The 15,546-nt window shown below is 46.2% G+C and overlaps 1 protein-coding gene across 5 annotated transcripts in view; it reads right to left on the minus strand.

Moving 5' to 3' along the window:
- LOC123728291 (uncharacterized) overlaps window positions 1–15,098 on the minus strand; it is a 44,879-nt gene extending 29,781 nt beyond the window's left edge. For all 5 annotated transcript variants that reach the window (XM_045700300.1, XM_045700296.1, XM_045700290.1 and 2 more), the window contains exon 1: window positions 14,942–15,098. In XM_045700300.1, the coding sequence (XP_045556256.1) occupies window positions 14,942–14,964 (23 nt within the window). In that variant the 5' untranslated portion in view covers window positions 14,965–15,098. The remainder of the gene's footprint in view (window positions 1–14,941) is intronic.
- Between the last annotated feature and the right edge of the window lie 448 nt (window positions 15,099–15,546).

Here is a 15,546-nt window from a genome sequence, read left to right on the forward strand (position 1 = left end):
ACACACACACACACACACACACACACACACACACACACACACACACACACACACACACACACACACACACACACACACACTACAGCAAACACTCCAATAAAGAGGAGTGAGGATGCTCCACACACACACACACACACACACACACACACACACACACACACACACACACACACACACACACACACACACACACACACACACTTTATAAATACACACTGTATACGTACACATACAACACACACGCTACAGCACACACCTCAAAAAGAGGAGAGAGTATGCACACACACACACTACAATACACACTCCAAAAAAGAGGAGTGAGGATGCTCCACACACACACACACACACACACACACACACACACACACACACTACAGCAAACACTCCAATAAAGAGGAGAGAGGATGCTCACACACACACACACACACACACACACACACACACACACACACACACACACACACACACACACACTACAGCAAACACTCCAAAAAAGAGGAGTGAGGATGCTCACACACACACACACTACAGCAAACACTCCAAAAAAGAGGAGAGAAGATGCTCACACACACACACACTACAGCAAACACTCCAATAAAGAGGAGTGAGGATGCTCACACACACACACACACTACAGCAAACACTCCAAAAAAGAGGAGTGAGGATGTTCACACACACACACTACAGCAAACACTCCAAAAAAGAGGAGTGAGGATGCTCACACACACACACACTACAGCAAACACTCCAATAAAGAGGAGAGAGGATGCTCACACACACACACACACACACACACACACACACACTACAGCAAACACTCCAATAAAGAGGAGAGAGGATGCTCACACACACACACACACACACACTACAGCAAACACTCTAATAAAGAGGAGAGAGGATGCTCACACACACACACACACACTACAGCAAACACTCCAAAAAAGAGGAGTGAGGATGCTCACACACACACACACACACACACACACTACAGCAAACACTCTAATAAAGAGGAGAGAGGATGCTCACACACACACACACACACTACAGCAAACACTCCAATAAAGAGGAGAGAGGATGCTCACACACACACACACACACACACACACACACACACACACACACACACACACACACACACACACACACACACACACACACACACACACACACACACACACACATACTACAGCAAATACTCCAAAAAAGAGGAGTGAGGATGCTCACACACACACACACACACACACTACAGCAAACACTCCAATAAAGAGGAGAGAGGATGCTCACACACACACACACACACACACACACACACACACACACACACACACACACACACACACACACACACACACACACACACACACACACACACACACACACACACACATACTACAGCAAATACTCCAAAAAAGAGGAGTGAGGATGCTCACACACACACACACACTACAGCAAACACTCCAAAAAAGAGGAGAGAGGATGCTCACACACACACACACTACAGCAAACACTCCAAAAAAGAGGAGAGAGGATGCTCACACACACACACACACTACAGCAAACACTCCAATAAAGAGGAGAGAGGATGCTCACACACACACACACACACACACACACACACACACACACACACACACACACACACACACACACACACACACACACACACACACACACACTACAGCAAACACTCCAATAAAGAGGAGTGAGGATGCTCACACACACACACACACTACAGCAAACACTCCAAAAAAGAGGAGTGAGGATGCTCACACACACACACACACACTACAGCAAACACTCCAATAAAGAGGAGAGAGGATGCTCACACACACACTACAGCAAACACTCCAATAAAGAGGAGAGAGGATGCTCACACACACACACACACACACACTACAGCAAACACTCCAATAAAGAGGAGAGAGGATGCTCACACACACACACACACACACACACACTACAGCAAACACTCCAATAAAGAGGAGTGAGGATGCTCACACACACACACTACAGCAAACACTCCAAAAAAGAGGAGTGAGGATGCTCACACACACACACACTACAGCAAACACTCCAAAAAAGAGGAGAGAAGATGCTCACACACACACACACTACAGCAAACACTCCAATAAAGAGGAGAGAGGCTGCTCACACACACACACACCGGTCATTCTCACGGAACTGACATTTGACGCAAAAATTCTCAAGTGTCCTTTTTCTTGGCGATTTCTCTTGGATCACTGAGATTAGGATCTGTACTTATCTATGCTTTTTCTATTAGATATTATGTATTTTACCACAATTTCCACAACGATCAACACAAAACTTCTCATTACAGCAACAGTCCAAAAAAGTTGTAAACAAATCTACTTTTTTTACACCGCTCCCCTAATGAAAAGACCTGAGTTAAACATAACACTGACAATATACATATTTAAAATCTAATTATTACAATTTAGTAAGTAATGTTTACCGTAAGACATAACCTTTTTTGACATCTTTTTTTATCATTATCGCCGGACGGACCAGTCGCAGCGTCGTCGGATGGGTCGTTCCCACTGTCTCCCTTAATGATCGATTATTCTGTCATGTTGGTATGAATGAGTCGGGAGACAGATTGTTCTGTCACGTTGGTATGAATGAGTCGGGAGACAGATTATTCTGTCAAGTTGGTATGAATGAGTCGGGAGACAGATTATTCTGTCACGTTGGTATGAATGAGTCGGGAGACAGATTATTCTGTCACGTTGGTATGAATGAGTCGGGAGACAGATTATTCTGTCACGTTGGTATGAATGAGTCGGGAGACAGGCCGGGGAATGTGTAATAGGGGTTTTATTTATCCCAATTTACGGCATGCCGTGTAAAGGCACGGGGACGAAGACCAAACAAACGCATAACAAAAGACAGGGTTGAAACCCAAACAAAAGAGCGAGGAGAACCTCGAATACATAACACACGCACACAGAGGGTCCCTGGTTCGAGCCCAGGTAGGGGCGAGGAGAGGGACAGAAGCAATACTGTTACACTGGGTTTTTCACACTCAACAGTTTCCCATGTGTATCAAGAATGGTCCACCACCCAAAGGACATCCAGCCAACTTGACACAACAGTGGGAGGTATTGGAGTCAACATGGGCCAGCATCCCTGTGGAATGCGTTCGACACCTTGTAGAGTCCATGCCCGACGAATTGAGGCTGTTCTGAAGGCCGAAAAAAGGTGCAAATGAACGTGTTCATAATGTGTTGAATACTCAGTGTATATGATCACCATAAATGATGTGTATGTGTAATCACCATGGTTTTATATGATGAGGTAGTACAGTATAGTGATGTGTTATAGGTATCAACACCACTGGTGGTACATTATAGTGATGTGGTATAGGTATCAACACCACTGGTAGTACAGTATAGTGATGTGGTATAGGTATCAACACCACTGGTAGTACAGTATAGTGATGTGGTATAGGTATCAACACCACTGGTGGTACAGTATAGTGATGTGTTCTAGGTATCAGCACCACTGGTAGTACAGTATAGTGATGTGGTATAGGTATCAACACCACTGGTAGTACAGTATAGTGATGTGGTATAGGTATCAACACCACTGGTGGTACAGTATAGTGATGTGGTATAGGTATCAACACCACTGGTGGTACAGTATAGTAATGTGGTATAGGTATCAACACCACTGGTAGTACAGTATAGTGATGTGGTATAGGTATCAACACCACTGGTGGTACAGTATTGTGATGTGGTATAGGTATCAACACCACTGCTGGTACAGTATAGTGATGTGGTATAGGTATCAACACCACTGGTAGTACAGTATAGTGATGTGGTATAGGTATCAACACCACTGGTGGTACAGTATAGTGATGTGGTATAGGTATCAACACCACTGGTGGTACAGTATAGTGATGTGGTATAGGTATCAACACCACTGGTAGTACAGTATAGTGATGTGGTATAGGTATCAACACCACTGGTGGTACGGTATAGTGATGTGGTATAGGTATCAACACCACTGGTGGTACAGAATAGTTATATGGTATACAGTAGGTATCAACACCACTTGTTGTACGGTATAGTGATGTTGTGCAGGTATCAACACAACTGGTGGTACAGTAAAGTGATGAGGTACAGGTATCAACACAACTGGTGGTACAGTATAGTGATGTGGTAGAGGTATCAACACCACTGGTTGTAGGGTATAGTGATGTGGTATCGGTATCGACACCACTGGTTGTGCAGAATAGTGATGTAGTATAGGTATCAACCAACACCACTGGTAGTACAGTATAGTGATGTGGTATCGGTATCGACACCACTGGTTGTGCAGAATAGTGATGTAGTATAGGTATCAACCAACACCACTGGTAGTACAGTATAGTGATGTGGTATCGGTATCGACACCACTGGTTGTGCAGAATATTGATGTAGTATAGGTATCAACCAACACCACTGGTGGTACAGTATAGTGATGTGGTATAGGAATCAAAACCACTGGTGGTACAGCATAGTGATGTGGTATAGGAATCAACACCACTGGTGGTAAGGTACAGTGATGTGGTATTGGTATCAACACCCCTGGTGGTACAGTATAGTGATGTGGTATAGGAATCAACACCACTGGTGGTAAGGTACAGTGATGTGGTATAGGTATCAACACCACTGGTGGTACAGTATGGTGATGTTGAACAGGCCTGCAAGACGTGACGGTCGTTTACCATTGTTTATTATTTTGTTTAAGTGTTCTGAGTTTAAATAAATATCAAGATGAACACTTACCACGCTGCACCTTGGTCTACTCCTTTGGACAACCGTTACAGAAGATCCCACAACCAACGGACCAAGCAGCGTGGTCAGCAGGACTGGACTTGGGAGGAGATCCTGGACGGGAAGGGACCCTGGAGGCAGGCTGGGGAGTATCGCCATCCGCAAGAGGAGATAGAGGCAGCGAAAGCGGAACAGCGACATTACGAGGAGCTAGCCCAACGACGGTAGGCCGAAAGGCAGCTCCCCCCCAAAAAATGTTGGGGGGGCACACGGGGAGATTGGCGAAGTCGGGGTTGAAACCTGAGCCAACTCCCCATGCTTACTGTGGGGAGCGAATGACCGAGCAAGCACCGAGTTATGCGGGGATGCGCACTGTGTTGCCAGTGCGCAGCTACAGCCCAGTGCGCTCGGTGCAAGCTTCCCACAGTTGCCGTGCTAGAGTTGGCAGTGAGCCAGGAAGAATTGTGCCGGCTCAGCATTCCTGGTCTCCAGTGCGTCTCTTCGGCCCAGGTTATCCTGCGCCAGCTCTACGCACGGTACCCCCCGTTCACCAGCACAAACCAGTTCATCCTGTAGCAGCGCTCCGCCCTTGCTGGGCTAAAGTAAACATCCAGCCAGGACGGGGTGTGCCAGCCCTAAGCTCCAGACCTCCAGTGGCCCAGTATACCCTGTGTCTGCTCTGCGCACCCAGTCTCCTGTGCGTCTCCCCAGTCCGGAGCCTCCGGCGATGCTCCCCAGTCCGGAGCCTCCAGCGACGGTCCGCAGCCCGGAGTCTTCAGCGATGGTCCGCAGCCCGGAGTCTTCAGCGGCGGTCCGCAGCCCGGAGTCTTCAGCGGCAGTCCGCAGCCCGGAGTCTTCAGCGGCGGTCCGCAGCCTGGAGTCTTCAGCGGCGGTCCGCAGCCTGGAGTCTTCAGCGGCAGTCCGCAGCCCGGAGTCTTCAGCGGCGGCCTGCAGCCCGGAGTCTTCAGCGGCGGTCGGCAGTTCAGAGCCTCCGGCGATGATCCACGGTCTGGTTCCTCCGGCGACACAGAAGCGGGGGGATCAGCGGGCGGAGTGGGGGCTACGCCCCGAACCAGAGCCGCCGCCGAGTATAGATGCTCACCCGGACCCTCCCCTATAGGTTCAGGTTTGCGGCCGGGAGTCCGCACCTTTGGGGGGGGTACTGTCACGCCCTGACCTGAGAGAGACGTTTTTCTCTGTTTAGTTAGGTCAGGGTGTGATATGGGGTGGGCATTCTATGTATTTATATTTCTATGTTTTGGCCAGGTATGGTTTCCAATCAGAGGCAGCTGTCTATCGTTGTCTCTGATTGGGAACCATACTTAGGCAGCCCTTTTTCCCTCCTTGAGTTGTGGGATCTTATTTTTGTGCTGCTCTGTAAAGCCTGCAAGACGTGACGGTCGTTTACCATTGTTTATTATTTTGTTTAAGTGTTCTGAGTTTAAATAAATATCAAGATGAACACTTACCACGCTGCACCTTGGTCTACTCCTTTGGACAACCGTTACAGAAGATCCCACAACCAACGGACCAAGCAGCGTGGTCAGCAGGACTGGACTTGGGAGGAGATCCTGGACGGGAAGGGACCCTGGAGGCAGGCTGGGGAGTATCGCCATCCGCAAGAGGAGATAGAGGCAGCGAAAGCGGAACAGCGACATTACGAGGAGCTAGCCCAACGACGGAAGGCCCGAAAGGCAGCTCCCCCCCCAAAAATGTTGGGGGGGCACACGGGGAGATTGGCGAAGTCGGGGTTGAAACCTGAGCCAACTCCCCATGCTTACTGTGGGGAGCGAATGACCGAGCAAGCACCGAGTTATGCGGGGATGCGCACTGTGTTGCCAGTGCGCAGCTACAGCCCAGTGCGCTCGGTGCAAGCTTCCCACAGTTGCCGTGCTAGAGTTGGCAGTGAGCCAGGAAGAATTGTGCCGGCTCAGCATTCCTGGTCTCCAGTGCGTCTCTTCGGCCCAGGTTATCCTGCGCCAGCTCTACGCACGGTACCCCCCGTTTCTCCAGCACAAACCAGTTCATCCTGTGCGAGCGCTCCGCCCTTGCTGGGCTAAAGTAAACATCCAGCCAGGACGGGGTGTGCCAGCCCTAAGCTCCAGACCTCCAGTGGCCCAGTATACCCTGTGTCTGCTCTGCGCACCCAGTCTCCTGTGCGTCTCCCCAGTCCGGAGCCTCCGGCGATGCTCCCCAGTCCGGAGCCTCCAGCGACGCTCCCCAGTCCGGAGTCTTCAGCGATGGTCCGCAGCCCGGAGTCTTCAGCGGCGGTCCGCAGCCCGGAGTCTTCAGCGGCAGTCCGCAGCCCGGAGTCTTCAGCGGCGGTCCGCAGCCCGGAGTCTTCAGCGGCGGTCCGCAGCCTGGAGTCTTCAGCGGCAGTCCGCAGCCCGGAGTCTTCAGCGGCGGTCGGCAGTTCAGAGCCTCCGGCGATTATCCACGGTCTGGTTCCTCCGGCGACACAGAAGCGGGGGGATCAGCGGGCGGAGTGGGGGCTACGCCCCGAACCAGAGCCGCCGCCGAGTATAGATGCTCACCCGGACCCTCCCCTATAGGTTCAGGTTTGCGGCCGGGAGTCCGCACCTTTGGGGGGGGTACTGTCACGCCCTGACCTGAGAGAGACGTTTTTCTCTGTTTAGTTAGGTCAGGGTGTGATATGGGGTGGGCATTCTATGTATTTATATTTCTATGTTTTGGCCAGGTATGGTTTCCAATCAGAGGCAGCTGTCTATCGTTGTCTCTGATTGGGAACCATACTTAGACAGCCCTTTTTCCCTCCTTGAGTTGTGGGATCTTATTTTTGTGCTGCTCTGTAAAGCCTGCAAGACGTGACGGTCGTTTACCATTGTTTATTATTTTGTTTAAGTGTTCTGAGTTTAAATAAATATCAAGATGAACACTTACCATGCTGCACCTTGGTCTACTCCTTTGGACAACCGTTACAATAGTGATGTGGTATAGATATCAACACCACTGGTGGTAGAGTATAGTGATGTGGTATAGGTATCAACAAACCTGGTGGTACAGTATAGTAATGTGGTATAGGAATCAACACCAACAGCGGTACAGTATAGTGATGTGATACAGGTATCAACACCACTGTAAGTACAGTATAGTGATGTGATACAAGTATCCACCCCACTGATGTTACAGAATAGGGATGTGTTAGATGAATCAACACCACTGTTGGTATAGTATAGTCATGTGATATACCAGAGTATCACCACCACTGGTGGTACAGTATAGTGATGAGGTACAGGTACCAACAGAACTGGTGGTACAGAATAGTGTTTTGGTATACTGTAGGTATCAACACCACTGGTTTTACGGCATATTGATGTGGTATAGGCATCAACACCACTGGTGGTGCAGTTATAGTGATGTGGTATATGTATCAACACCACTGGGGGTACAGAATAGTGATTTGGTATACTGTATGTATCAACACCAAATGACAACAACAACAAAAAACACAGAAAAAAGTTATAGGGAGGGGTTGTACAGTCATTGCTTTTGTCCAATCACAATGCAAACAAAAACAAACTGATGTGACACTTAAGCCTTTTAAAGCCGAAGAACACATGAAAAAGGAGGAGTGCGAGAGAGGGAAAAGAGGATGGGGGAGAGGATGGAAAAAGCAGGAATGGTTAAGTCAACAACAGTAAAGAGAGTTTCTATAGTGATGTGGTATTGGTATCAGCACCACTGGTAGTACAGTATAGTGATGTGGTATAGGTATCAACACCACTGCTGGTACAGTATAGTGATGTGGTATAGGTGTCAACACCACTGGTGGAACAGAATAGTTATGTGGAATAGGTATGAACACCACTGGTGGTAAAGAATAGTGATGTGGTATAGGTATCAACACCACTTGTAGTACAGTATTGTGATGTGGTATAGGTATCAACACCACTGGTAGTACAGTATAGTGATGTGGTATAGGTATCAACACCACTGGTAGTACAGTATAGTGATGTGGTATAGGTATCAACACCACTGCTGGTACAGTATAGTGATGTGGTATAGGTGTCAACACCACTGGTGGAACAGAATAGTTATGTGGAATAGGTATCAACACCACTGGTGGTAAAGAATAGTGATGTGGTACAGGTATCAACACCACTTGTAGTACAGTATTGTGATGTGGTATAGGTTTCAACATAACGGGTAGTACAGTATAGTAATATGGTATAGGTATCAACACCACTGCTGGTACAGTATAGTGATGTGGTAAACTGTAGGTATCAACACCACTTGTAGTACAGTATAGTAATGTGGCATAGGTATCTACACCACTGGTGGTACAGTATAGTTATGTGGTATAGGTATCAACACCACTGGTGGTACAGAATAGGGATATGGTATACTGTAAGTATCAACACCACTTGTAGCACAGTATAGTGTAATGGTATACTGTAGGTATCAACACCCCTTTTAGTACAGTATAGTTACGTGGTATAGGTGTCAACACCACTGATGGTACAGTATAGTTATGCGGTATAGGAATCAACACCACTGGTGTTACAGTATAGTGTAATGGTATACTGTAGGTATCTACACCACTTGTAGTACAGAATAGTGACATGGTTTAGGTATCAACACCACTGGTGGTACAGAATTGTGATGTGATATAGGAATCAACACCACTGGGAGGTACAGAATAGTGATGTGGTATAGGTATCAACACCACTGGTGGTACAGAATTGTGATGTGATATAGGAATCAACACCACTGGGAGGTACAGAATAGTGATGTGGTATAGGTATCAACACCACTGGTGGTACAGAATAGTGATGTGGTATAGGTATCAACACCACTGGGTGGTACAGAATAGTGATGTGGTATAGGTATCAACACCACTGGTGGTACAGTATAGTGATGTGATATAGGAATCAACACCACTGGGAGGTACAGAATAGTGATGTGGTATAGGTATCAACACCACTGGTAGTACAGTATAGTGATGTGGTATAGGAATCAACACCACTGGTGGTACAGTATAGTGATGTGGTATAGGTATCAACACCACTGCTGGTACAGTATAGTGATGTGGTATAGGTGTCAACACCACTGGTGGAACAGAATAGTTATGTGGAATAGGTATGAACACCACTGGTGGTAAAGAATAGTGATGTGGTATAGGTATCAACACCACTGGTGGTACAGTATAGTGATGTGGTATAGGTATCAACACCACTGGTAGTACAGTATAGTGATGTGGTATAGGTATCAACACCACTGGTGGTACAGTATAGTGATGTGGTATAGGAATCAACACCACTGGTGGTACAGTATAGTGATGTGGTATAGGTATCAACACCACTGGGTGGTACAGAATAGTGATGTGGTATAGGTATCAACACCACTGGGAGGTACAGAATAGTGATGTGGTATAGGTATCAACACCACTGGGAGGTACAGAATAGTGATGTGGTATAGGTATCAACACCACTGGTAGTACAGTATAGTGATGTGGTATACTGTAGGTATCGACATCACTAGTTGTACAGTATAGTGACGTGGTATATGTATCAACACCACTGGTATTACATAATATTGATTTGGTATACTGTATGTATCAACACCACATGAGGTACATTATAGTGATGTGGTATAGGTATGAACACCACTGGTGGTACATTATATTGATGTGGTACATGTATCAACACCACATGAGGTACATTATAGTGATGTGGTATAGGTATGAACACCACTGGTAGTACAGTATAGTGATGTGGTATAGGTATCAACACCACTGTTGGTACAGTATAGTGATGTGGTATAGGTATGAACACCACTGGTGGTACATTATAGTGATTTGGTATTGGTATCAACACCACTGGTGGTACAGTATAGTGATGTGGTATAGGTATCAACACCACTGGTGGTACAGTATAGTGATGTGGTATAGGTATCAACACCACTGGTGGTACAGTATAGTGATGTGGTATAGGTATCAACACCACTGGTGGTACAGTATAGTGATGTGTTATAGGTATCAGCACCACTGGTAGTACAGTATAGTGATGTGGTATAGGTATCAACACCACTGGTAGTAGAGTATAGTGATTTGGTATAGGTATCAACACCACTGGTAGTAGAGTATAGTGATTTGGTATAGGTATCAACACCACTGGTAGTAGAGTATAGTGATTTGGTATTGGTATCAACACCACTGGTAGTAGAGTATAGTGATGTGGTATAGGTATCAACACCACTGGTAGTAGAGTATAGTGATTTGGTATAGGTATCAACACCACTGGTGGTACGGTATAGTGATTTGGTATTGGTATCAACACCACTGGTGGTACAAAATAGTGATGTGATAAACTGTAGGCATCAATGTGTAGATACCCTGGTCTTTGTCCAGTGTGTAGCTACCCTAGTCTTACTCCAGTATGTAGATTCCCTAGTCTTACTCCAGTATGTAGATACTCTAGTCTTAGTCCAGTGTGTAGATACCCTAGTCTTACTCCAGTGTGTAGATACTCTAGTCTTTCTCCAGTGTGTTGTTACCCTAGTCTTACTCTAGTGTGTAGATACTCTAGTCTTACTCCAGTGTGTAGATACCCTAGTCTTACTCCAGTGTGTAGATACTCTGGTCTTAGTCCAGCATGTAGATACCCTGGTCTTAGTCCAGTGTGTAGATCCTCTAGTCTTACTCCAGTGTGTAGCTACCCTAGTCTTACTCCAGGGTGTAGATTCTCTGGTGTGATTCCAGTGTGTTCATACTCTAGTCTTACTCCAGTGTGTAGCTACCCTAGTCTTACTCCAGTGTGTAGATACTCTAGTCTTACTCCAGGGTGTAGATACTCTGGTCTTACTCCAGGGTGTAGATACTCTGGTCTTAGTCCAGTGTGTAGATTCCCTAGTCTTAGTCCAGTGTGTAGATTCCCTAGTCTTACTCCAGTATGTAGATACTCGAGTCTTACTCCAGTGTGTAGATACTTTGGTGTTAGTTTAGTGTGTAGAACCTCTGTCTAACTCCAGTGTGTAGATACCCTAGTCTTAGTCCAGCGTGTAGATACCCTGGTCTTAGTCCAGTGTGTAGATCTTTAGTCTTAGTCCAGTGTGTAGATACTCTAGTCTTAGTCCAGTGTGTAGATCCTCTTGTCTTGGCCCAGTATGTAGATACTCTGGTCTTACTCCAGTATGTAGATACTCTGGTCTTAGTCCAGTATGTAGATACTCTGGTCTTAGTCCAGCGTGTAGATACCCTGGTCTTACTCCAGGGTGTAGATACTCTGGTCTTAGTCCAGTATGTAGATACTCGAGTCTTACTCCAGTGTGTAGATACGTTGGTGTTAGTTTAGTGTGTAGAACCTCTGTCTAACTACAGTGTGTAGATACCCTTGTCTTAGTCCAGCGTGTAGATACCCTAGTCTTACTCCAGTGTGTAGATTCCCTGGTCTTACTCCAGTGTGTAGATTCCCTGGTCTTACTCCAGTGTGTAGATTCCCTGGTCTTACTCCAGTGTGTAGATTCCCTGGTCTTACTCCAGTGTGTAGATACCCTTGTCTTAGTCCAGCGTGTAGATACCCTAGTCTTACTCCAGGGTGTAGATACTCTGGTGTTAGTCCAGTGATGTAGAACCTCTGTCTTACTCCAGTGTGTAGATATTCTGGTCTTAGTCCAGTGTGTCGATGCTCTGGTCTTTGTCCAGTTTGTAGATACTGTCGTCTTAGTCCAGTGTGTAGATATTGTATCCCTCTGCCTACTCCTGTTGATCTGTGGTTGGCAGGGAGGACTGCAGCTGAGGAGGCTGATCAATACTGGACACTAAACCCATTCTCACCCAGGACAAACACTGCTGCCACACCCAGGCAGGCAGACCTACACACCACACCGCTCTCTCCAGCTCTTTACACTACAGTATCAGCAGCACACACTCACTTCTTCACTAAATCAAGTGTTAAACAACAGCTTAGAAGAACCCTAGCCTATATTCTGTCACCATCAAAATCGGTCAAAATCGTAGGACAGAAACATTGCCATGGTTACAACATGCTTGACTTTTAAGAATAATTCCGTTTTAAGAAACAAACCACTAGGGACTGACTACTCACAGAAAGTGTACCACTCCAGTATTTATTTCTAACCTTTTTATCTTCACTTCAATTGAAATGCTCTGTAGGCTATGCTGTGGAACACATCAATATTCACCACCATGCCTAAATTATTTTTCCCGTGTCTGCATGACATTTCACAATAATAAGTAATAATACCATCCATTACTTCACTGGAAGTCAGTGTGTGACTCGTGTCTAAACAGGTGCCCTGGCCTGTATATCCATGGAGATCCTATTCGATTACTAGCTAGTATTCTAACTCCTAATTCTATGTGTATAGCGTTAGTTTAACACAGTTATCATGGCTTCACTATTCACCTCACACCGCTGCCAGCTGGTTTCCATTCTAGACATCAAGTCATTCTACAATGTCTTTCATCCTTTAGATTCTTCATGTGTTGTTATCTATAGTTCGCAGTTATTTCTAAGGGGGGGGCACCTCACTCACTCACTCACTCACTCACCACTCACTCACTCACTCACTCACTCACTCACTCACTCACTCACTCACTCACTCACCACCACCATGTCACACTGCTGACCTCAATACCACGGCTGGGGTCAATTCCATTTCAGTTCAGGCTGTTGAAATAATGATAATAGTGGGCAGCTTTAAATTTGTTAACTGGATTTCAAGTAATTTCCTGCTGAATTTAAATGGAATTGATCCCATCCTTGTTCACCTCTAACCTACCTGTGTCCTTCAGCCATTTAAAACTACTAGGTACTGTACCTCAGTGCTGAGAAAGACTACTACAGTACTAATATCACTTCAAAGTGTCACCGGCCACATCATCATGATGTATTGAGCGTTCATGAATCATGATGTATTGAACGTTCGTTTGCGATTGTACAAAGTGGATGACAAATATTTCACAGTGCATTTTACGTAAGTACTTTAGGCCTATATTTAAATCCAAAGTAAATCCAATGTACACATTTTACACACAGAACAGACCAACGCAGTCATCATCTATAGACTACTGGGACATCCTCCTCTGTTTTTCTGTAACATCCACTTGTTGTTGATGTTTCCTAATGAAGACGCTACTGTATATATTAATAATTTCATATGCTCATTCTGTACATACATTATATGATTTCTGAGGTGTGTTTACCTTTAATCGTATGCATTATTGTTTACTACCTCGCCCCCACCCCACCCCACCCGGACTCCTCAGCAGTCCTGACGTTGATTTACCTAAAGTGTCACTGATGGGTATTGTCCAGGACAATCCCAACCTGAATAGCCCTCCATGCAATCCCATACACTCTTTCCCTCACGTATTCCCCTCCCTCTCCATCTCAACCCCTCCCTCCATCTCCCCTCCTCTTTGCCTGCAATACAATTCAGCATGTCTTCCCTCTCTCTGCCTGCCTCTCTCCTTCCAGCCCACCTCATCTCTCTTTCTCTCTCTCTCTATTTATACATGTAATACTATACTACACAATAGAATATTCCCCTCTTTTCTCCCTCTCCTTATCTTCCTTTATCTATCTCTCCCTCTCTGTGAACAGCAACTATCATAGCATTTTCAATCTGCCTCCCCCCGTCTCTTCCTCTCCATCCTTCTCTCTCTTTCCCTCCCACACACACATACACTCTGCCAGGAATCATCCTAAATCAAGGCAGGAGAAGAGGGAGGGAGGGAGGGGGAATGCACACACAGCAGCACATTTTAACACATATTGTCGCTGACATCTTGGCCAAACGTGAATTGTCAAGCCCTATCTAAACAGTGATGTGGTTACCATCCACCCCCTTCTTCATCCCCCGGTCCTCACAGCCTATTCACACACACACACACACACGCACACACACACACGCACACACACACACACACACACACACACACACACACACACACACACACACACACACACACACACACACACACACACACACACACACACACACACACACACACACACACACACACATACACACCGTACGGAACAGCAGCAAACAGGACCCCTGTTCTCCCACCCAAGCCGCAGCCCCAACCCCAGCCCCAGCCACAGCCCCAGCCCCCAGCCCCAGCCACAGCCCCAGCCCCCAGCCCCCAGCCATAAGGGAAGAATAGCAGGTCTTACTGAGTCTCCGTGAGCCGATGCATCCCATGGTGTATTCACAAAGGCCCTGGATACAAGCAAGGAAGCGTTACCCTGACACCATACATTCTCTCTCTCACGCTTCTCTCTCTTGCTCGCTTCGCTCTCACTCGCTCTCCTGCACACTGTTTCTCCCTCCCTCTCTGTCTCTCTCTCTCTTCTGCGCTTGCTCGCTCAGTCTCTCTCTCTCTCTCTCTCTTTACCAGTGCAGTGAGAGTCTTATACGATCCTGTTAATAAGTTAGTATGACTGAGGGAGACAGCTTTTAGTTAAATATGGAAGAGTGATATTATTATCATTATTATTATTATTATTATTATTATTGCTATAACTATAACTTGTATTATTACTGTTATTATCATCAACCTGTGTTGACATTGTTAACATTATTATTATTACCATAATCGTATTATATCTGTATTATATCTGTAGTGAAATCCAAGAGATATGGTGATTGGGAAATCAGGCTAATAGGAAAGGGAAGCATCATATTATTGACAGGCAGTACTCTTGTCCATTAGCCTGTGAATGGCAGTGTGTTGAATGCTGTGGCTTGTAGCCATACCATTAGAGGTTCAACAGCAGTG

Source organism: Salmo salar, chromosome ssa02, assembly GCF_905237065.1.
Source record: "Salmo salar chromosome ssa02, Ssal_v3.1, whole genome shotgun sequence".
NCBI lineage: Eukaryota > Metazoa > Chordata > Actinopteri > Salmoniformes > Salmonidae > Salmo > Salmo salar.